The sequence below is a fragment of the Brienomyrus brachyistius genome, chromosome 2 (assembly GCF_023856365.1).
Source record: "Brienomyrus brachyistius isolate T26 chromosome 2, BBRACH_0.4, whole genome shotgun sequence".
NCBI classification, from domain to species: Eukaryota; Metazoa; Chordata; class Actinopteri; order Osteoglossiformes; family Mormyridae; genus Brienomyrus; species Brienomyrus brachyistius.
In genome coordinates, this window is record NC_064534.1 from 12873510 (window position 1) to 12895944 (window position 22435).

Here is a 22435-nt window from a genome sequence, read left to right on the forward strand (position 1 = left end):
ACAGCATATGGCTGTCAAGGAGCCAACATAGATACAACAGCTGCTAGGCTGCACTTCCAGTCAGTGACCAGTATAGGGTGTGGTATTTATGGGAACAAGAGTTGTACACCGTTTCGTATAACTTATTATCAAAAGGTCATTGGCATAAATAACACCAAGAAAATCTAGAAAGGAAATGTGCAAAGACGAAGAGAACCGTCAGTAGCAGGACCAGAGAGAGCTCAGAAGGGTGAGGATGATGGCGGGTTGAGGTGCAGCTGAGAGTGGCTGTTGATCTTATTGTGATTCAGTCTGGAATATGGGTGACGCTCGTCATCTGAAGCATTTGCGAGTGGCTGTGCGGCACCGTCGTGGGGGGAGTCTTACTGTTAATTTTCTAAGGGAGAATGGCGGAAAGAGCAGGACTCCTGTGCTTGTTTGGATGACGAACTCCAGCCTGACATGCTGCTGAGGATCAAAGTTGTGTTTTCAGTAACATCCATCTAAATTTAAGTCTTCATGCTAATAATGTCTCCTACATTTTGTTTGGTCAAACGTCTAGGGTATGCCGTGCTGTACAGGATGTTTTGAAACTGGGAAAATAAGAGAAAATATACCAGTCGCTATGGTGTTTTCCCAGTATATACCGCAGATGTACTTGGTGCTCATGGGGTGTATCGCTTTACTGCACCCTCTTCCTAGGGTTATAATGTGTTTTTTGGTTACCATAGTGCTTATATGCGTCAGAAAAGCATGAATCCGCAAACTTAGTTCCATGTGACTGTTTGGTTCAGGCGGTAATTTTAGATACTCATCTGTTTGTAAAAATCACACCTGTCCATTCTATAGAACAGGGTTCTCCAATTCTGGTACTGGAGGTCCGGTTTGCAGTCTTCCCTGCTGAAACACCATTATTCAGCTCCCCACCCAGGTTTAGTATGTATGTTAAAGCAGGGAAATCTGCAAACTGTGTTACAGGCTGGCCCCCCAGGACCAGAATTGGGGAAACCCTACTATAGAAACTTGCCAGTTGGACTTCAAAGCGATTTCCCAGTGATTATATGTTTAGCATAAGGCTCGTACATGATGGATTGAGGTATGATCTATCGGATTGCTTGGTCCTTCCATACATTTGCCTATTACTTGTCCCAATGACACATGGTTTGCGTTTCATGACAAGGTTCCTGGTTTTTTATGATCATTAGCAGGCAAGTGGAGGTGAGAACATTCGGGTATGATTGTCTTTTCATTTCTGTGACTATCAGCGTTCAGCCGTGTGACAGAACATGATGTCTCAGCAGGCTTTTGTGTGCTGCTGATGTAACGCAATTCCTATCGAACCTCCCTGGGGTGTGAATGGTGACATCTAATACACAGCAGCAGTAACTAGAAGCTTAGGCTCTCTGGGGGGGGCACAAATGAACAGCCTTTTTGTCATATTCACGTTCACAATCTGTATTCACACTTTTGTTTGAATAAACATCCGTTGCACATCTGACTGAAATTGTATCAATTTCCCATGTCACGCCCTGACACAAAGTCCAGCAATCTTGTGAATATTTTTACATCATAAAATGCAAACGAGCTCTTTCCTGTGATTGGATACTTTTTCCCCCTACATTGAGTTTCTGTCCTTGCTATTCAGGAGGTACTGCATGTGAGTCGAGATGAAAACCAGAACTACAGAGAGTACTCCATCCCCAGCCCAGCCTCTCTGTCCCCGGGCCCCTACTCTCCAGAGCCTCCCTTGAGTCCTGATCGAAAGGTGGAAAAACGTTTGTCTTCCAGCACTCAGAGGTACAGCCTTATTATCATAGGTCACATGCTCTCAAGGGCTTAGAGAATTTAATATTGAGTTGGGGAAACAGCTTAATTTTTTATATATATAGATTTTTTTTTTTTTTTTTTTTGTGGGGGAAACGATTGAAGCCAAATTTTAAATATTGAGGGGGTACACGTCCCCCCCCCCCTGCCTTCTGTTTCCTATGCTCCTGTCATATGCTTGGAATAAATGTCAAGTCAGTCTTCTGTGCAACTTTAAAATAAGGCTTTTAGTCATGTTCCACGCACGCCTGCTTTTTGATGGGCCGCTGGTGTGGGGGAGCATGAATACGGTCCAAATGCAGAGGTCCGTGTTCAAGTTTCCGCATCTGTTGTGGATGTGAATCAGGAGGCAAATGGAGCCGTTTTGTTTGGGGAATTAAAAAGGACGAGGTGGGTGGCACCGTGTCGGCAGCCAGGGTTTGCTGGGCGGATAGGAGGCGATGAGGCGCGTCAGCCATCGCGGCGGGGGCAGCTCTGCGGACTCGGGGCGGTCAGTGGACACCCGAGCGGAAAGCGAAGCCCTGGATCCGTGGGCCGAACAAAGGACGTGCAAAGGAGAGTGCATTCTTCCTTTTATGTGCAGCCACAAAGGCGTGGGGCGTGCTGTCCGCTGCGCGCTATTCCCCTGGGTCCGGGATTTGGGCCGCGCTTCGCTGCCGATGGATCGGGCCGCCGTTTGGGACGGCCCGACTCCCAGGCCCTGCTTGCACTCAACTGTCCAAATAAAGACATAACCGTGGAGAACACGGGTGCATTCCAGACATTGTATTTGATTCATTTATATTTTCATTAAGTGTTTTCCTTTGGGTTAAAGTGCGGCCCTTTTGGGTTTTGGTGTAGGAATGGGCCGGCAAGCGGCAGCAGATGTACTGCAGCCTTTCTGTGCCAGCGGAGGTCATGCTGAGAGGCACCCGAATAAAGGGTCACGAGGGTATTGGAATGTGAGTGTGGTTATTGTAGCTGGGCTGCGGCTAGAGTTGGTGGAGCACGGTCTGAACGACAGCATCCGAAAAATCGATAGTCAGCCTGGCTACGGCCGCTGGATGGGTAAAGCAGTGGAACGGGGAAACGTGTCACACAGCTTGGTGTCTCCCTCAGCTCGGGTGTATGTTTGGGTATGGATGGCGGGGATATGTTCCTACTGATATTGTACAAGTACCGTGGGGGGATGGCGGGGCATTCGGGACTGATTTGGTCCCTACCAGAGGTGGACATTTCAGGTCCAGAAAGTAGGAAACGCCAAGATTTTGTTTCAACCATCCAGCTGAGTGACTGTGACTCTATACTCAACTGGTTGGTTGGAAACAAAGGCTTTGTCTAGATCAGTGGTTGTCAAACTCGGTCCTTGAGCCCCACTGCCCTCCTTGTTTTCCTGCTATCCCTGCCCCACACACAAGTCCCAGCTGTCTTTCAGCTTCTGATTGACTGAACACACCTGATCCAGTGTTGAGACCAAACCTGCTCCCTTTTCTCTCAGCCACCAGCTGCGTCCATGGTCCCCCGTGGAGAAGAACTCCAGCCATCGCCTGTCCAGACCCTACTCTCAGGTAAATCTTCATCGGATCCTTCTACGCTGAGAATGTGGATGTGCCGTCCGTGAGATCTGCAGTTGCAGTCCTCTAGCTGCACGGGAGACCCGCAGTCATCACTTGTGTGCTTGTGTTTTTAACGAAAGAGCTGTTCAGGGTTGTTAAATGGTTCGAGGAAACTTCAAAGCAGGCAATGCGTGTAAACTCAGTCATTGAAGCTTTAAGTCATAGTGGGTTTGGTTCCTGTGTGACATTAACATGGAATGTGACCAGGGACTGATTTGTCAGCAAAACAAATCTTCCATTACAGTCGTTTGGAAGATGGAGGTAAAAACGACCTTTTAGGTGGATCAAAAGGTTTCATTCTAATTACCCTCTGCGTCTCTTGCAAACTTAAATTGGCTTATGGAGGCCCTGGGTAGCTGGTTGATTTTTGCATGGGTTTCCTGAGTTTGTTTATTATTCCACTGGTGACAAAGAGGGTAAAGGAACAGAGGGTCCTGATGAAGCTGAAGGAGAAAACGCCATGGGAAAGTTCATCCAGAGATATTTCGGCTATGTGGACTCCATGACTTTGGAGCTCTGGTCGGACAGAAGAGACATGGGATTTGACAGGACAGGAAAAAACATACAGATCTTAACTTGGGGGAACAGCCATGGAATTTCAGGAATTTTCTGAGTGGTGTGGAGGTTGAATTCACTTGTTAGAAATGGCAGCTCTATGATTCTTGAGATAAAATTCCTAAGTGGTATGATCTGAAGATGTTTGTGTTTACTTGTAACTTTTAGACAGTCATGCTGGTGACATTGGACCTGGAAATAGTCAAGGCTGATGCTTAGGTGCACGAGAACTCTGTGCTCCTGGGGAGCCTCTTGGTGAAGCACCATTATTGGCTTGTGGTAGAAGAACTGGTCTGCTACTTTCACTGAAGTTGCCTGAAAGATGATGCCCTCTACGCAAAGGCTGAGCACAGATGCACCTAAAAAGACAATGGTGGTCATTCCTGCCCATGAACTCATGACTTCAATTCTTCACAATATGAATTTTTTTTGTGGTTTCATGGTTTCAAGATGGGAACATTGTGATCAGTATTGTTTGTTTGTTTGTTTGACAAATTAGGACTAAAACAAAGAGATTACAATAGTTTTTTTTTTTCCCCCGCATAAATCAAGAATGATTTATAATTTTATAATTGGCAAATATTTTAAATAGTCAATTTTAAATATTTGGCAATTTATACATTTCAAAATTATTCTTCTGTAAAACTTACTATAGAAAGGCTAAGTAATACCAGTGGTTGTATATAAATCCCTTTATACAAGGAAGGCTGTATGATTACTTATCGTCCGTTGGTTTGCTGAGCTGAGGATTTCAGGGCGGGTGGTGAGAATGGCCTGATGCACGGTCACGTCAGCATGTGGATCCACAATGTAGACCCCCGTTTCCCAATTCATGTTTTTGCTCCCTCCCAGACAACTGAGGGAGCAAAAATGTGGACTGTCTGGCAGGGTGCTCGGAGGGAGCAAAAATTGTGGACCAACTGTGGCTCCCTGAGGACCATATTGGGAAATGCTGCTGTACACACTCGCAGGCCAGAAGTCAGAGTACTTTTCTGTCTAAAACCAGTGCTAATGACAGGAGGCAAAACAGAGAGGCTGGGTATTGTTCTAAGAGATTATTTGGTTACACAACAATACTGTTAACCAGATGCAATACGCAAGAGATGTGGAAGAGGATCTACATAACCCTGAGGAGAATGGAGACCGTAAAGACAAAAATGAGGCTCTGAATAGCCAGTTGGGTTAGCTGGGTTAGGAATGCTGTGGCAGTGGTGTTTCATTTATAAATGGGTCTTTGATCAGTTCTCAGCCCCTGCTTGGCCTCTTAACTATGACAAACTAAGGCATTATGCTTTGATGCGTCTGTTTAGCTCTTTAAAGGTGAGAAGTTCATGCATTCTGAATTTGGCAAGCAGTGTAAGGTGGTGCATGCAAGACTCCTAGTAGCGTCATTTTATGAAACATTCTTCTAGTGTCTGCCTGTTTCTAATAAAGACTTTTTTTTTTTTTTTAAATAAGCATTTTTGCAACCGCATGGCATTGGCTTCCCCTCCACATGGAGCAGCTTTTCTGTATAATTAATAGAACCCCCCCCCCCCCTTACCTTGGCTGTATTCTGTACATGAAGGATGTTTGAGGTGCTTGCAATGCAAATGAATCCAACCCGAGAGACCTCTCAAAAGGCCTCTGTTCTCCATATTTACTTGAAGCCATTACAGTTCATCTTGGTCTGGCAATCAGGTCTAAGTTAGGTGGGAGCTGAACTTCCTGAAGTTCTGTGCCATCTACTCCGCGGTATGTGTGTGAATGGGGTCCATGCCGTGAGAGCCCTCTAACATGCATCAAGCTGCGTGCCTTCAGAACAGCAGCAAATTAACTCTGCTTGTGTAAAACCCCAGGGTAGGGCAACACCTAACCCCCACACCCCTCTAAATTTCTGTGAACTTCACGCAGCTACTTTGAGTATCTCAAAAAGTATATCTGTCAATTTCAATAATTTGGGAGAAGGCCTAAAAACCAAGAAAACACCTCTCCGCTGAGATATAGTGGCCTGTGGTGTCAAGAGGCAAGGAAGTGCAAGAACAGAGAGACACAACCGCAGTACAGAAGGAAGGTGTCAGTCAGACAAGTGCTGCTTCATGACTGTGGTGTTTTCTAAATTCAGACTGAAACGTGTCATGTTCAGTGTTGGGTTGTAAGGGCCTGAAAGCTGCTGAAATGCCGTGTCGTCCTTTTTAACATAGAAGCGGTTTTCAGGGGCCTGTTGTTGGGTCCAGCTTCAGCTTCGTGAGAAGGGGCTAGATTACAGCGGTGCTGAGGTTTGGGAAAATAGAAGATAATGATGTATTTAAAAGCTCTTAAATGCTGTTCTTAATTACAGGCAGTCGTTCTGTCGTCAGCGTCGCAGATATGAAATGCTGTACACAAGTGGATTATACAGAACTTCATGTTCGCTTAAAGCAGCAAACAGCATTTAGCACTGATGTATCACAGACCTGCAGTTTCTGGCAAAATACCTTCAGCCTTAATTCATTCATAAATTAGCGGGGCGAAGGCAGTTGGCGGGGGGGTTACTGGTTGGTTTTGCAAAAGGAAAAAGAGCCTTGGATGCTTCCTACATGTCATTGATGGTACCTGTTGTGTTACACAGGTTTCTTCCAACAGGCTAGTAGGTGTATCTCAAATGCGTGTAGTATATGACTGTGTGAATGTGTGCGTGTAGAGGTGCCCTGAAATGGACCAGCCCAGCTAACGGGTCACTCCCAGAACTTTCATTAACATTAAGTGAAGGTCACCTCAAGATTGGCAGGCTAACGTTCTTACTGTGACATTAATGTGACGTTATTTCCACGCGTTGCATTTTAACAAAGGTTCTGTCAGTGTTACCATGCTAACATTATTACCTGACCATCCTTCTGAAGTAATTCATGATGAAAAGTACTTTTAGAATATAATTTTATAAAAGTACTATATGTGTATAATGCAAGCACATTACCCAGTCTTGAACCTATGACCTTGAGAGGTGTAAAGCGACAGGGGGGGGGGGGGGTGGGGGGATGGTGGTGGTGCTGCTGCTCTTCCAATCCCCTGTGTTTGTTGCTGCGTTAATAGTTGTAGTATTTGTGTAAATATTTGTATACCTTGATTGTAACCTCCAGTAAACGTTCCTAGAATGGAAAAAAATAGTTAGTTGGGAGCGTCCCATCCAGGCTGTACCCCTGCCTGGTGCACTAACTGGGGTGGGCTACAGCCACCCTCCACCCCCTCCACCCCTACCAAGACCCTGACCAGAGAAACTGGGCTGCAGAAAGATGGATGGATGACTCATTGCTTCTTTTTTTTTTTTTACAAGCAAGATCTGCTGCCTCGTCTGAGTTATGGTTAAGAATTTAGACTATTGGACAAATTTCTGGATAAGAACCACATTGTGAAGAATGCACACTTTGTACATAGCAGGTCGTTTTCCCCCCAAGGTAGTCAGATGGTCTCCCATTGTCCATTCGACGTGGGCTTTTCAAGCGAACAAGCTTTACTGATGTTAATCTTCTGTGTCGGTTACCTTTCTGAACAGGCATGGGGGTCACATTTTGTTTTTGTAGCGATGTTGGTAAAGTTCAGTACCTTCCACTCATTTCTGAGTGTGGAGTCACCATTATGTGGGGCGCATGTCCGTTGGTTGGGACCCATCTGACACAGCTATGTGCTACTTTTGTTTGAGCTCCAGCAGAAATAACCAAATCCTCTTTTGATCTCCCGGCTCGCATTGTGTTCTGTGCCATTGTAGTTGGTCCAGCAAATAACTAATAAGGAAAAATGCTTTTAGGGGTTAGGAGGGAGGGGTTACGTGAAACTGAAGCTGCACATCAGAAGACGTGCTTCGCAGCCATGGCGAGGGGGTGTGTCAGTCATTTTGAAGAGTTTGTATTGAATGTTTGGTCACACTGGAATCTCACATCAAACTGCTTTCCGCAAAACCTGGCTTTTGATTAGAATGTGCTGGGAAAGCCGTTCAGCAAGTCTGGTTTGGACGTGCAGGCAGGAAGCTTCCAGTGCGACTCCAGCTGTGGCCCTCGTGTGAGCTGGTTACACTTTTTTTTTTTTTTTTTTTGTCTTTCATTTCATACTGACAACAAACATTTACATGATTAACTTTCTGGTCTGTGGCCTATTATGACCTGTCTGGGTTCTGTGGCTCTTATCAGTGGGAACTGAGGAATGTCGGCACTGATACTCGCATGTCTGACCGGTTGGGAGGCGGAGGCTGTTTGTCGAGGTCAGGAAGCTCAAGGTCTTTTCCCAAAGCCCTGTGTTTAAGCCAGTTAAGATCGGCCCATTTTGTGTTTGACTGAAATTCCTTGTCTGCAGTTGAGCTGCTCTCCAGGGATTCGTACATCCTTCTGCTTGTGCAACAACCTGCCTAATTTATATCTCGTGTGATATCGCCTACTTTGTTTGGTCCTTCCACCCAGTAGCAGCTGAAGCCCATGTGGTGCCCCAGCAAGCCGCACTGCTACCCCCCCCACGCACCCGCCCCCCAAAGCTGACGTAACGCTTGTTGACCAGAGGGTGGCTGTGCCCGCTGTTTGCCCCTCAGAAGATGCCACCTTGCCAGTTGTCAATACTACCCATGCCAGGGTCTTTCACTGCTCCCACCTTACAGGAATTGGGTTCACAGACTGGTGTGGCATTTCCCAGCAGCCTGCTCCAGTTATCCCATCAGAAAGCACATTTTAGGCGAACCGTTGTGTAGAAGATCGTTCGCTAGAACTGAGGCTAGCGAGTGGATCATGGGCCTTCTGTGACTAGTATTGGGGGCCTAAAGCCAGTTTAGAGAGAGAGGGGTCTGAAATGGTAAAAGGAGCCACAATGAACAGAGAGTACTGGTGCTCCCAGTAGGCCAGCGGGTGGACAGAGGCTGCCCTGTACTCGCACGGCACGTTGCACTGGTCCATCGGGCAGGAACATGGGTCCTCTCTCCCCGTAAAGGGGTAGGAGGTAACCATTCAGGGGAATATCGAATGATCAGAGCTTGGTTCTCAAGGGGCGTTTTTCCCCCCTCTGTGAGCCCAGAATGTGGAGAGCAGGGCCCCTGACTGGTGCCTATTTATGCGGCCATTAGCGGGGAGGAGAGCGCAGCCGGTGCGGGTGTTGGGTATCCTGAGAGCGCGCGGCACAATGGGGTTCTGATGGTGGCGCTCTGGGAAGCCGGTGTTGGTTTTCTCAGTTCACAAGGCCTGCTGTTGTGCTGTGGAGGTTGGCAGGGACAGTGGGTGCAGGGGATCCCTCTGTCACTTTTTCAGTGACTTCACACTCAACCCCCCTCCCCCCCCCCGCCCCATAAAAAATCACTCTTCTCGATTAGTGCCCCTCCCTCCACCCAGTCTCCACAGAGCCACCCTTTGTCCCTCTTCGTGCCTTGTCTCTCTAGCTCACAACCTGCAGCATGTCTATGAGGATCATATTCCCGCTGAAATCCAGAAGCCGTCTCCATGTCCACCTTTTATTGCTTAGAAAAAATAGTTTGAAAGGTGACTGTCTTGACCAAGAGCCTTGGGATGGAAATAGTATCTTGGAACAACACTTTTCCTGAACAATAGCTTGTAGGGAAATGTAGTTGATCAGTGCTTTCTTTAAATTTTATTTTTTTCAGAAATTTTGTTCTTAAAGCGGTGTTTTTCAACCCAGTTCTCGGAGACCCCCCCCCCCCCACTCCAACAGTCCCTGTTTTTTGCTTCCCTCCCAGTTCCCTGCCAGGCAGTTCACATTTTTACTCTGGGAGCTGTAGGGTAGCAAAAATGTGGACTGTCTGGGGGTTGAGAAACGTTGGCTTGTGTTTCCCTGGCCCCAACTGCATGGTAGAGTAGGTGGTCTCCAAGGCTCATAAATCCAGGCCCTATTTGTGGTCTTACATGATGGTTTCGTGCTTTATGTTGGCTGCACATACCTCTGCAGGAGGAACGAGCATCTGGAGGGTAGGCCGGGGTCCTGCATGGAGAGCTGGAGAAGCCCTGGGCTAATCCAGACTGGCGGAGAGTTTCTGCAGGGCTGTCAGGCACCTCCAGGAGCCAAGGCGTCTGTTTCCAACATCAGGAAGCGGGCGTTGAAAGATCCCTTTCTGGACCCAAACTGCGACCGAGCCAAGCCACAGTTACCAGGAATGCCTTGCTGTTGGGGCCAGTATCCCCCAGCTTGGTTGCTCTGATTCCAGTTGAAGGCTTCTGAGGGTCGATTTGGTGAGCTGCTGCATCCTGTGTGCGTACTGCCCAAGTATAGAGCTGGGATCTCCTACTTGTCTTCCCCCATGCTGACCAAAGGCTGCTTGGTTCAGCCTGGGTGCGGAATGTTCTGGCCTGTTTTTGAAGGATGTCCCGGAGTCCTATCCATGGTGTCTGTTTAAGGTTTTTGGGGGAGGGGGTGTCTCGGCTGACCAAAGCCTGAGCTTTGGTGCATCACGGCCAAAGACGATCTGTTATGCTCCACAGGGTGCAGTGAAACCGTGTCGCTAAATATCAGCCCCATACCTTTCCTTTGCGGTCTGATCACGACCAATGACAGTCGGCGCAATCCACCCCCAGCCCGAAAACAGATGGGGGAGCTTCGTTTGGGGGCCATTCTGCTATTTCAGGGCTGCTGTGAACGGAGCTGCTATTTGGGTTGGCAGTGTCGGCATATGCCGTCTAATGGGGGGGGGGGGGGGTGGTTGAAACTCCCGTCTAACGCCAGAGCGTCCTGTTTAAAGCTGGGGTCACTGCAGCCCCCGGATTGGTAGTACGCCCCAGCATACCCGTATGGGTCGATCACTGGTATATTGCACCCCCTCCCCCCCCCCCCCCCACAAAATGGAAAGTCAGGTGCTGGTCTTCTGTCTCTGTTACCCCTGGTTCCCAAATGAGGCCCTTGCCCTGAAAAGTTTGAGTGCTTGGCCCAAAGACCAGGGGCTTTTTATGACTTGGTACACTTCGAGAAGCGGGCCAGCTAATACGTCCACACTTGACAAGGTGCATTTCTTTTTAAGCCCGATTTGTTAATTTATCCCAAGAAATTCCGAAGGCTAGGCTATGTGAGCTACTTCTGACAGTTTAACTTCACCCCTCCTTTTTTAAAAAAAAAAAAAAAAAAAAAAAACCTTTTGGCTTTCAACTGTAGTGACCGTTTGTTATACGGTGCAGTGAAATGCCTGGCAGTGCCCCTGGGGGGTGCCGCTTCCCTGTGTCCTGCTCTCGCTTGTTTATCACCTCTATGGCTGGTCAGGAACTACTTATTCGGCGTTACTGACCATGTCAGAAAATGGGACGGCAGAGGAAGCGAGGAATATTTATTTTGCTTCTGTAGTGAGACGGGTGGGGAAGAGGGTTAAAAAAATAGAGCCGGTCTCGTGAAAAAATGAGTTATCGTCCGTCACCTGCCTTCGCGAGAGGCCTTGTACAGCCAAGCTGTTTGTCTTAACATATAACCCTCACAAATCAAAATAACCCCACGTTATTCGGGGTGCCACAGAGGCGAGGAAGGCTTGTTTGCCATGAGGTCCTTGTGTATGAGTGTGTTATTGTCTGCTCTTGTTAAATCTTGTGTTTTTCTCTGTGCGGTAGAGAGGCTATGGAGAGTCTGTGATTCAGTATGTAGCCGCGCTATAAAAATGGTGCGGTGATTAAAATGGGGATTTTTTTTTTCCCCCTTTTCCTTCTTTAATTTTCAGAAATTCATGTTCATTGCCAGTTAGGGCTGTTGCAGAAAAATTCAGTAATGATCAGCTGCTGTGGGTCTAGGGCATATGGTTGCTTATAGAAAACAGAGGTGTGGGTGGGATGGGGTTTGGGGACTTTGGGCGGTGGGGGTGGGAATTGGCTAAGGTTGCCGGTGAATAAGAGGCCAGAAATCTTGGTTTCACCCATCCTGTCCCGGCTGGCTCTAACATCGGTCCGCGCTTGCAGACTCTGTTGCCTGGGAAATCTTCACAGAGTCGGGGCTCACTGGCTCCTTGCTTTCTTCTCCTGTGAGTGTTGATTTCTCTCTCCCCCCCCCGTCTGTGCCACATGGCTGGCATCGTCTTTCAGCGTGTCGCCCGGGAGCCTGGGCGCAGTCCTCAGCAGTAAATGCGATGCCTTTTTCAAGCAGAGGCGTTTATTGGCTACCGAACTGGCTGACTGACGCTGACGAAGTCAGTACACTAAATCCAGAGCGCTTTCAGCGCTGATGGGGTTCCAGTCCGTGAACTCCGCATGGGGAGCGGCAGGAAGTAACACTCATCCCTCCACTCCACCTGAGTGTCCAGCCCCTGCAGAAGCATGTGGGCGCAGCCCTGTCCCCCTGCAGTTTTGGCAGATGAGGGTTTTCCCTTGACTTTGCCTCTGCAGTAACCAGTGATGTTGCAAGTTAAGAAGCAAACCCTGCAAGACGGCTCCTGTAGGGACGGCTCGGACCCCCAGGAGACATTCTGGCTCTATGCCGCCCGCAGCCCTGGATGCTGGCATCAGTGTTTCACTGTAATACAGGTGACTGTCTGAGCCGGGCACCTTTCGGGGGTGGGGTGGGTCACTTTGCTTCTAGGAAATTTTGATCCTGTTGCTGAGTGTAGAAGATGATTTCAAGAATGTCTGGCTAGTTCCTGTCAAAATAATGGAGGGGGGGGGAACTACGTTTTTGTTTCTGTGATGGGGGTGGGATGTCATCAGTGCTGGGGGAGGAGCTTCTTTACGAAAAGGGTAGAAGATCTTGAAGTGGCGAGGCTGAGCGGCGGGGCTGATTGCCTGCGGGGGTGTGATCTCTCCCAAACATAAACCCAACAGCAGCATCCCTGACAGGGCCCTGTAACTGAAGCGCTCTGGGACGATTCAGGGTGACGGACAGCTTCTCAGGCTGGAGCCCGGCAGTGGAGCAGCCTGCTCTCCATCGCATGTCAGCCGATGGCGTCCTGCTTGGCTTCCCGATGGAGCCCAACACCGCTTCTGTGCAGGAATCCCCAACACACAGCCCAGCTGGCTGCTCCTTTGCTCCTGACGCAAAGGCAACTCCCCCCACTAATCTAGTACTTTGTGGATGTTGCCCCCCCCCCCCCCACCCCCCATCACCTTCACAGACCGCTCCCTGCTGTGGAAGTCACCATGGCCACACACACACACCCCAAATCCAGGTCCAGCACTGACCTCCAGGCTCCACATCAGTGCCCAAAATGAGCCATTCAGGGGCAGCACATTCCAGAGGCTTGGAATACACTGGGAGAGTCAGCCCCCCCCCCCCCCCCCCCCGCCAGGAAAAGGCGTCAAAGTCTTCCTCAAGAAGCCTCTGGTTTTTTTTTTTTTTTCTTTCAGTTTTTTCCATACTTGCCCCAGTGTTGAATAGAGCTGATTCACATTCCATATGGCAGGAAGTAATGAAATGGTTTAGTGTTCTGTTCATGACTGGGGGAGCAACCGATCCGTGTTAGTTTGTCTGTTTGTTTTCAAGTGGACCAATTCCATGAAGCCCCACCCCGATTCTGCTGTTGTCACTGGAAGTACAGAACCCCCCCAGCATGCCCAAATCCCCTCCAAACACACAGGCGTGTGATTTGGCGTCTTGCACCAGCGCGACTTGCTGACTGAAAGCGCTGCAATCAGAGTTTCCTGCTCTCGGCCGCCGGGAAAACTGGGATTAGCTGCCTGCTGATTCGCTTTCTTCCTGTCAGCTTCTCCCTGGGCAAAACGTGGCGTTGGGGGGAGGAGGTCAAAGGGTGATGCCAGGGGGCAGCAGTGTGGGGGTATGAGTCTTGGAGGGGAAGTGTAATAAAATCCCCCCCCCTTCCAGCAGTGCGACAGTGAAGAACCACAAAAGAGCAGTGGCACCGAAACTTCCCATAAAAATAAACTGGCTTGAGCTCTGACTGGTTTTGGGGTTTTTGGTGGGGGGGGGGTGGGGGGGGCAGGCATTCGGTGAGTTCAGAGCAGGAATCTGTTCTGTTGGAACCGGGTGTCGGTTTTGGAGACGGTCATAGGGCGGCATTGCTGGGTCGGGGTCTGTCCGACCCTCCTGCTGCGTGCAGCGGCAGCGTTGGTGGTGCGCGTGTTGGCGTGCTAAGCTTGGCACTCCTGTCCTGCCTCTTCATCACGTCCTCCTTCACACAGCAGCTCCCCGGCCCTCATCGTAAACGCCAACACCTGATACGCCGTCCTGCGTAACGAGTGACATTTCCAGAGCGGCACCTGTGTACCTGACCGCTCTGTTTGGGTGTGTTTCTGACGGTCTCCTGGCAGCGGTTTTCTGACGCTCCTGTGCTCTGTCTGCCTGTGCCGGCGTGGAGAGGAAGCCACAAACCCGCTGTGCGGCCTGTGTGTGTGTGTGTGTGTGTGTGTGTGTGTGCGCGTGCGAGAGAACCTTTTCTTCCGCACAAGGTAGGCTGTGTGGGTCTGGTATCACACTACACCTTTGGTTCCCTTTAGTTCTTACAGGGGCAGGAGTGGGGGGTGGTATTCATGCATGGGGGTAGTCCAGGCTAGATTGAGAGCCTGTTACATTCTGGTTTGTCGTTGGGTACATCAGTACGTCTCGCTCTTTCGTCTGGGAATTTGGCGCCCCCCTGTGGTTAATGTTTTATCTGCTTCACTGGTGTGTGTTCCCCGTGCTTCCTGGCCTGGGTTTCAGGCTAGGTGTGACCCTACGATGCACATGTGCTTGTGGACGGACGGATGGATGAATTGCTTAATATGCCCCCCAGAAATGTTGCTTATATGAGGGGAACTTCAGTGGAAGTTGTGTTGCGCTTCAGCTACTGTCGTGTGTTGACATTCCCTCGCGTCGCCCCACCCGCTGTCAGCGGCTTCTCCCGCTTCTCTCTGGGGACGGTGAGCAGAGCACCGCCAGCTGCCGTCACACCCAGTCGACACGCCGCTTATGAAAGGCGATCCAGTGTTGGCAGCGACAGCGGTGTTTGTTGTGGGAGGCTCGCGGGTGACCGTGCCGGCTGAGGAGTGACGTGTGTCGTGGGAGGGGCCCCCCCATTTGTGACGGCGGTGCTTCAGCAGGGAATGCAGGGTGGTGATGGACGGACACACCCTGAATTTATTCTGAGTGGCCGAAGCACAAGCTGTTCGGACCTCTGCTGGGATTCGCTGTGAAGTTCAGAAGGACGTGGGCGACCTATGAGTACTGTGAGGGTTTGGCTGTGCTGAGCGCGAGAGGTTCGCCCCATTGAGCATTTCTTGTCCACGCTGCCTTAGGTATTCGAGTTCTTTGGTAACCTGCCCCCCCTCCCCCACCAACCACCATTTTTGTACTTCTTCTGACCCTGAAAATAATGCTAATTTTAAACAACCCTGGAAAGAAAACCTTGACTGAATTTGCACGGAGTTGGATTTCAGAGCTTCGACATTACAAATCTCATCACCAACCACTCAACCCCCGCCCCCAATAAAAGAAAGCTAACTGAATTGATCAAATGTTTTTAACATGTTTTGCCCATAGTCTGAGGGCAAATATTTCAGGCCCTGCTGGTTATACTGGTCTGATGCTTTAGGTGCCACCATACCACTGGTTATGGTGCCTTGACCTCAACCTTTGCTCCATGTTCAAACTTGGCCTCCAGAAAGTCATGTGGTTCCAGATGAACAGAGCTGAGTCCATCTAAGATGTTGTTTTTGCCCTTCTAGGACTTCTCCTCTCCAGAATACCGGAGCAACTCTGGGTCCAGTAGAACCCCCACCCCCCCTGGCCACCAGTCTCCCCACAGCCCCCTGGATAGAGAGCCCCCACTGTCCCCCCGCCGCAGGTAAGAGGTCCCCTGTCTTCGTCCTCGACTCTTCAGCTGCAGGTGGGGAGATGCAGTTCCCACATGCAGATTCTCCACTGTTGTGGGGGGGGATTCGAGATTCTTTAATTGTCACATACATAATCATACAAAGTACAACATGCATCCTGAACCGCTCTTTTTTTTTAGACTGCAAGTTTAACCAGTTTACATAATTGGGTTTTAAGTGCAGAAAGCTAAAATGCAAGATAGAAGTGCAAGCAGTGACCAGTGTGGCAGTGCGGATATGGTGAGGGGTACAAGAGCACAGTGTACATCAGGGTGTGAGGTGCAGTGGCATGTCCAGGTTCAGAAGCCTTATGGCCTGGGGGTAGAAACTCCTAAGTCTCTCAGTCCTGGCCATGATGTTCCCGAGTCTCTCTCCTGATTTCAGAAGCTGAAACAGGCTGTTATTGGGGTGGGGTGTGTCCTTCATGATCCTGAAGGCCCTGCTCCTACATCTCATAATGTGAATGTCCTGAAGAGATGGAAGTTCTGCTGCACGGATCACCCTCTGGAGAGCATTTTGATCCTGGACGCAGCTATTCCCGAACCAGGAAGTAATGTTGTGAGTCAGGATGCTCTCCACAGCGCCTGAGTAGAAAGTCCGTAGGATCGTTGGAGAGACCCTGAACTTCCTCAGCTGTCGCAGGTGGTACAGGTGCTGCTTAGCCCTTTGTACTGGACTTGGATGTGAATAGTCCACGTCAGATCCTCAGAAATGTGGACACCCAGATATTTAAAACTACCCACCCTCTCCACAGGAGATGCGTTGATGTTGAGGGGAGTGTAGGCTCTCTGCTGCCTCCTCCTGAAGTCCACCACCAGCTCCTTTGTCTTGTAGACATTCAGCTGGAGACTGTTGTTGTGGCACCACACTGCTAGGTTCTCCACCTCCGCCATGTAGGCCGACTCATCGCTGTCGGTGATGAGCCCCAGGACCACTGTCTCGTCTGCAAACTTAACAATGGTGTTGGAGCTATGAGTGGCCTTACAGTTACGAGTGTAGAGTGCGTACAGTAATGGACTGAGTACGCACCCTTGTGGAGATCGTAGTTGATGGTGATTCTGTTGGAGCTCTCAACCCTCACCACCCGTGACCAACAATTCAATTAAATTTTATTTACATAGCGCTTTTAACAACAGTCATTGTCACAAAGCACTTTACATTTAACCGGCCAAAACCCCACCAAGCAAGCCTGAAGTGACAGTGGCAAGATAAAACTCCCTCTAGCAGGAAGAAACCTTGAGAGGAACCTAGACTCAGAAGGGGACCCCATCCTCCTCTGGGCGACCGGGTAGCATGAAACTGTATTTATATTGAGATTCATTAGAGTTCATATTCCAGTGAGGAAGTTCAGCAGTCATGCAAACAGTCGGTTATTCACTCCTAAGCTCCTCAGTTTAGTAAACGGTCTGCTGGGCACTATTGTGTTAAATGCTGAACTATAATCAATGAACAGCAATCTCACACAGTTGCCCATGGAGAGGGGCAGATTAAAATAACGGGGGGGGGGGTTTATGAAACCACCGCAGACCCTGGATGCTGTTCCAGAATACTGGGCCAGCCCTTCTGAAGAGTAATCGCCCCAGAATCTTCTACAACTTCCACACCCCTCCCCTTCTCATTCAGCCAGTCAGAAACTTGCTGGACCTCTCTGACTGCCCCTTTTCGCTTCGAGCCAATGAGGAGCGGCACAAGGACACACCTTTAACCGAGAGCCGAACTTGGTGCAGTGATTCACTCAGACACACGTTTTGCTTGCGTGAGAGTGGATGTATATTATTAGAGGTTGCTGGGCCTGAAAACATCTGTTGGATCTATTAATTAAAATTGAGTCTGTTCGGAGATTTCTGTCTTTGTTCTGACACTGGAATATAGGTAAGCCTTTCGACCTCTGTGCCTAATCCTAAAGATGGACCTTAAAATGTCGTAGTGCACCTATTTGCTTATCTGGCATTGAAATTTTAAAGAAACTTATGCTCTTTTAGACAATGGGGGTGGGGGGGTGCTCTTCCTATTTTTAGCAGTAGCTCCGTGGTTCAGCATTTTCCATTTTCCCCCATTTTTTGTGTTTATATCATGGTTTTACCTTGTTTTATTAATGGTCTCCCAGATGTAGGTTATGGAGGCATGAAAAACCGTATTTACAGGAAACATTTCTGGCCTGTCGCTGAAACCATGCGCCACTCGGACGCCACCAAAGCCTTACTGCGCATTTTTGCTCCCCTCGGTTTTCAGAGCAGTTTGTTACATAAAATGGGGTCCCGTGTGTGTGTTGGGGGCGGACTTGACCCAGACTCCTTTTTCCTCCCCCTTGGATTTTGGGGTCCCTGTTTCTTGATGTATTCCACCTTCAGGCTTTTTGGCCCCCGGAAGGTGGAGCATGTCGGGGGCACAGGAGTCTCCGTTGGTATGCTTTCAGTTTTGCACGCTGTTCTTCCTTAACATGCGAGGAATGACATCCGCCGGGTGATTTATGGTGTCTCCTGTGATCTGTTTTCAGGCATGTCCCATTACATGGACTCGGGGGGGGGGGGGGGGGGGGGCGATGTTTTGTTGAAGCGAAGCTGTTCCAAATGCTGCACAATTGAGGGACCCCAGCTCACACATGTTACCCATCAGCCCCACCTCCCGCTTCAGTGTTCGGTCAGCGTTGGCTGTAGTCTGGTCCACCGGACACGTGCTCGGGGTCCCCTGGGTAGTGCTGTCGCAGTAGTATTTCAGTGGGTGGTGCATTCTGAAGTTTAGCCCTATTGAAATCGGTGGTGGCGGGAGGTGGGGGGAAGGTCATGACCATCCTCGGCATGCGTGCAGATACCATGGCGACCATCGCCATCATTCAGCACTGCCGATTCGCTGGCCCGCCTCTCTAATGTAAGCATTCCAGTTCTGCTCTGTCGATTTACAGATGAGGGGCGGACTGCGCCTGCAAACCAGGTGTCTCTTCAGGACAAACAGGTTTCCAGACCTGTGTTTGATATGCGATTGTTTGTTTTACGAGGAGGTGGGATGGGACATCGAGGAATGACTTATCCACGCCCCAGTATTAAATGCAATGGCAATAATAGCAGTTTAGGGAGTAAAGTTTACACAAGTTACAGTAATAGATGATGATCCCATGTCTAATTAACCAAAGATCTCTCTGTGCTTATGCTGAATAAAACATGCGATGAGTGTGGTTAGAGCTTTAGCAGTGCGGCAGAGAGAGACCGTCACCGATGTCCTTGCCTTCTGCTTGTGCTCCTGCCCTTCCCTCGGCTGCCTGTGTTGCTCCTGGTTCTCGTCCAGGGTGTGCCAAGCCTGTCGGCCTCGTGCTGCACGTCACACAAAGCTACGTCAAGTAAGGCCTCGTACAGCAGTGGACTGTCACTGGTCAGCTGTGGGCAGGGCGAGTGGCACTCCCCAGTGGCCTCGCATCACACGCTCCCTCGAATGGATTTCAGATACAGACTCTTCGTCCTGATGCGGGCAGGTCGCCGGCTTTGGAGTTGCACTTAGCTTACGTTTTTGGTATGATGGGGTAGTTTATCAGGGTGGATTAAAAAAGTAATTCTTAGAATGTGTGAAGTGCGTATCTGAGGATCGATGACTAGTTTGTAACGTTGGTTAGTCGCCAGTGTGACGTTTCGGATGGATCTTTTTCATGTGAACCCCAACTAGGTCACCCTAAGGTCTGCTCCCCCCCCCCACCCAGAACGCCGGGGGCCTACAAACCCTGAGGTTCATGCATCGCCTCTTGTTTTCTCCAGCTCTGACTTCAACATGCAGAAGTTCGACCGTGACTCCGAGGTCTACAAGATGATCCAGGAGAACAGGGAGTCGCGTACGCCCCCCCGCCAGTCCAGCACCTTCAAGATGCTGCAGGAGGTGTTGGAGGCGGACGAGAATGGTGAGCTTCTGTCTACGCGAGCGGCCCATGGGCGTGGAGCAGTGCTGACATGCACAACACTGCCCCCTTACTGCGGAATCATTGTTTCAGTGTTTTACTTTCTTGAAGTTAAGTGTCAGGATACCTCCTGTGTGTGTGTGTGTGTTTGTCTGTTTCGTTTTTTGTTTTGTTTTTGTTTTATTTTGGTGTTGGGACAGTTTTTTTTTTTTGATAAAACTCCATTTTATCAAAATCTGTGAATGCAATCAAAAAACTAAAAAACCAAAAGTGCCCATAAAGATAGCAATAAAAGTGTGTGTGTGTGTGTGTGTGTGTTTGTAAATACAGCGATCTTGACCCAGGAAGTGAACAAATGGGCTGTGAACGTTTCTGTTTATAGAAATGAGGCGTTAATAGCACTCTCTGTGTTGCCGTGTGTGTTTGTGTGTTCGGGGGATGGGCAGTGGGTTTTGCTGACAGCCCCCCCCTCTCTGCCCGTCCACACAGTGGCCGCTCAGCGCTTCCCTAGCAAGCTGACCCCCAGCCCCCCCAAGCCCATCTCTGTGGCTGGCGTGCAGAAGTTCCACTTGTGTGAGAAGTGCAACACCAACATTGTGTAAGAGGCGTCTCACTGTGCACGTCAGTGCTGGGGGGTGGGGGGTTGGGGGGGAGTGCAGGATGCGATTGTCTTGGACCTGGGACATGCTTCCACTTTAAGAAAGGTGTGCAGCGGAAACAGTGTGTAGTAACGGCATCTGGGTGAAATGAATCACCGTGTGGATGAACATTATAACCGTTTTTCTTTTTTTCTTACTTTCCCAGGCAGATTACCGTCTAATCGACATTTGTATATTACATGCATAAAACGGACGGCGTCGCTATTTACTAAATTTTGATTCTAATAATACAGTACAGCCATTTCCTACGCTTTTCAAGTTGCATTACTGTACAAATAAAATTACCGAACTGTGTGTGATTCAAATGTGTGATAATACAGCACAGTACTGTACCTAATACTCAATTCAGTTCAATTTTTATTTATACAGTGCATTTTCACAACGTTACATGGTCTCAAAGCGCTGTGGTTTCGCTGCTGCCTCTCGGTGGCTCATTTTTGGCGGTTTATCATAATCTTTGAGTCCATTTGTCAGGAATGATTCTGTCCTGTGTGTTTTGATCCATATAAGTGATTAATCCCTGTAACTGTGACCACAATATGCAGTTTCCGCGGCATTATGAACTTGTATTACAGTGAGTGGATAGCATGGTGCCCCCTGCTGGTGTTCGTCTGCCATCATACCCATTTCTTCCCACAGGAACCTGGCAGTGCGCATCGCGGACGAACGCTACCGCCACCCCGAGTGCTACACCTGCTCTGAGTGCGACCTAAACCTGAAGATGCGAGGCCACTTCTGGGTGGGGGATGAGATGTTCTGCGAGAAGCACGCCCGGCAGCGGTACCAGGGCCCAGGCGCCAATTACAGGGCCCCCGTTTCCCCCCACCACTGAAGGCCCTTGACGTCTCAGCCCTGCCCCCACCTGCCTTGCACCCGGGCTCTGGAGACTCTAAACATAGGCCAGGGGCCCGGGGCCAGGGGCCAGGGTGCTGATCCACGAGGCCTTAGCCATTTCTGTGCCCCCCCCACACACACACACAGACATTACTGGTTAGATATCAAGTGCTCTGAGGTTTTTTCCTGGTTACAATCCATCACATGGCATTAGAATGCGAATGAGGTTGAAGGTGCTTCCTTCAGGCTCCGCCTCCACTGAAGCAGGCAGTGGGTGAAGTCAAAACAGGAAGGAGGCCAAGACCTCCAGCGACGTGACACGTGCTGGTTGCTTTGAAGGGAAGCGGTTTGAAATGTATCGTCACACTCATATACTTCTGTTTGTAAGGGTTTGGTGTCCCCCAGCTCCCCTCCCCAAATGTATGTAATGTATTAATGTATTGTATTAAATCCAGATGCCTTTACTTAAGCATTATAAGCACATTTAATAGGTTTGCCTTAATTGCTTTTATTGAATGAGGGACTATATCCGCGACTTTATAAATCTAGCCCTATAGTATGTATGTAAATATCTATCCTGGAAGTGCATGTCACTGAGTGATGCCCCTCTTGCTGCCCGTTGGTTGCACCCTTAGATCCGTGCGAACAGGGGCTGGTGAGGTCCGTGGTGACAGCGGCGAGTACTTGGTGCAGGGACACTTTGATTCGCGTCGTATGTATATTGCATCTTTTGGAAATGCGAAGGTTCTTCATTTAGCAAATGTTAAGAAAGAAATATTAAAGATGTGCCTCTTCTCTAGAGTGTTGGCTCCTTTTCCTTCGGCCAGTGTGACTTTTCCTTAAAGCGCCCGGCTGATTCACATACTGCACTGCTGAGCGTCGGCCGCGGGCTCTCTGAGCGACAGTGCGACACTGGCACCGTAACGATCCTCTTCTGAATTCTTCTCAAGTCATGTAGTCATGCAAGTTGTCGGGTGAGTTCTGCAGAATCCTGTGCGCTACACCCTGCCACTCTGTCACGATTTGAGGAAATCGACTGCGTGTAAATGCCTCGTATTCTTTTTAAAATGCAGTGCCCATCCCTGCATGGTCACGCCAAAGTGCTCGGAGGTTTCATGACGGGAGCAACATCATGAGTGAGCTGGCAGCAATTAAAGCTGAACGTGGTTGAAGGTACCAGGAAATTTTAGCCGATGCGTCTGTGTGCGGGGAAACGAATGAACGGGGAAACCTCTGGTGGTCTAAGGTCAGCTGGCTCCCTGCAGGGATATAGACATTGCACAAGCTAGGAACAGGTGTGAGTAGTTAGTGCCGGGAGTCAATGTCACACTTATTGCTCTGGTAGGAAACTAGGGGCGATCTGTCAGCTGGTGGTGTGAGTCAGCGTGCAGGTCTTGCAAC

The 22435-nt window shown here is 49.4% G+C and overlaps 1 protein-coding gene across 3 annotated transcripts in view; it reads left to right on the plus strand.

Moving 5' to 3' along the window:
• The window catches only part of pdlim2 (PDZ and LIM domain 2 (mystique)), a 36816-nt gene extending 14987 nt beyond the window's left edge, over positions 1-21829 (plus strand). For all 3 annotated transcript variants that reach the window (XM_048998058.1, XM_048998081.1, XM_048998069.1), the window contains exons 5-10: positions 1625-1776; positions 3281-3350; positions 15515-15633; positions 19405-19544; positions 20031-20139; positions 20840-21829. In XM_048998058.1, the coding sequence (XP_048854015.1) occupies positions 1625-1776; positions 3281-3350; positions 15515-15633; positions 19405-19544; positions 20031-20139; positions 20840-21032 (783 nt within the window). In that variant the 3' untranslated portion in view covers positions 21033-21829. The remainder of the gene's footprint in view (positions 1-1624; positions 1777-3280; positions 3351-15514; positions 15634-19404; positions 19545-20030; positions 20140-20839) is intronic.
• Positions 21830-22435: the final 606 nt, after the last annotated feature.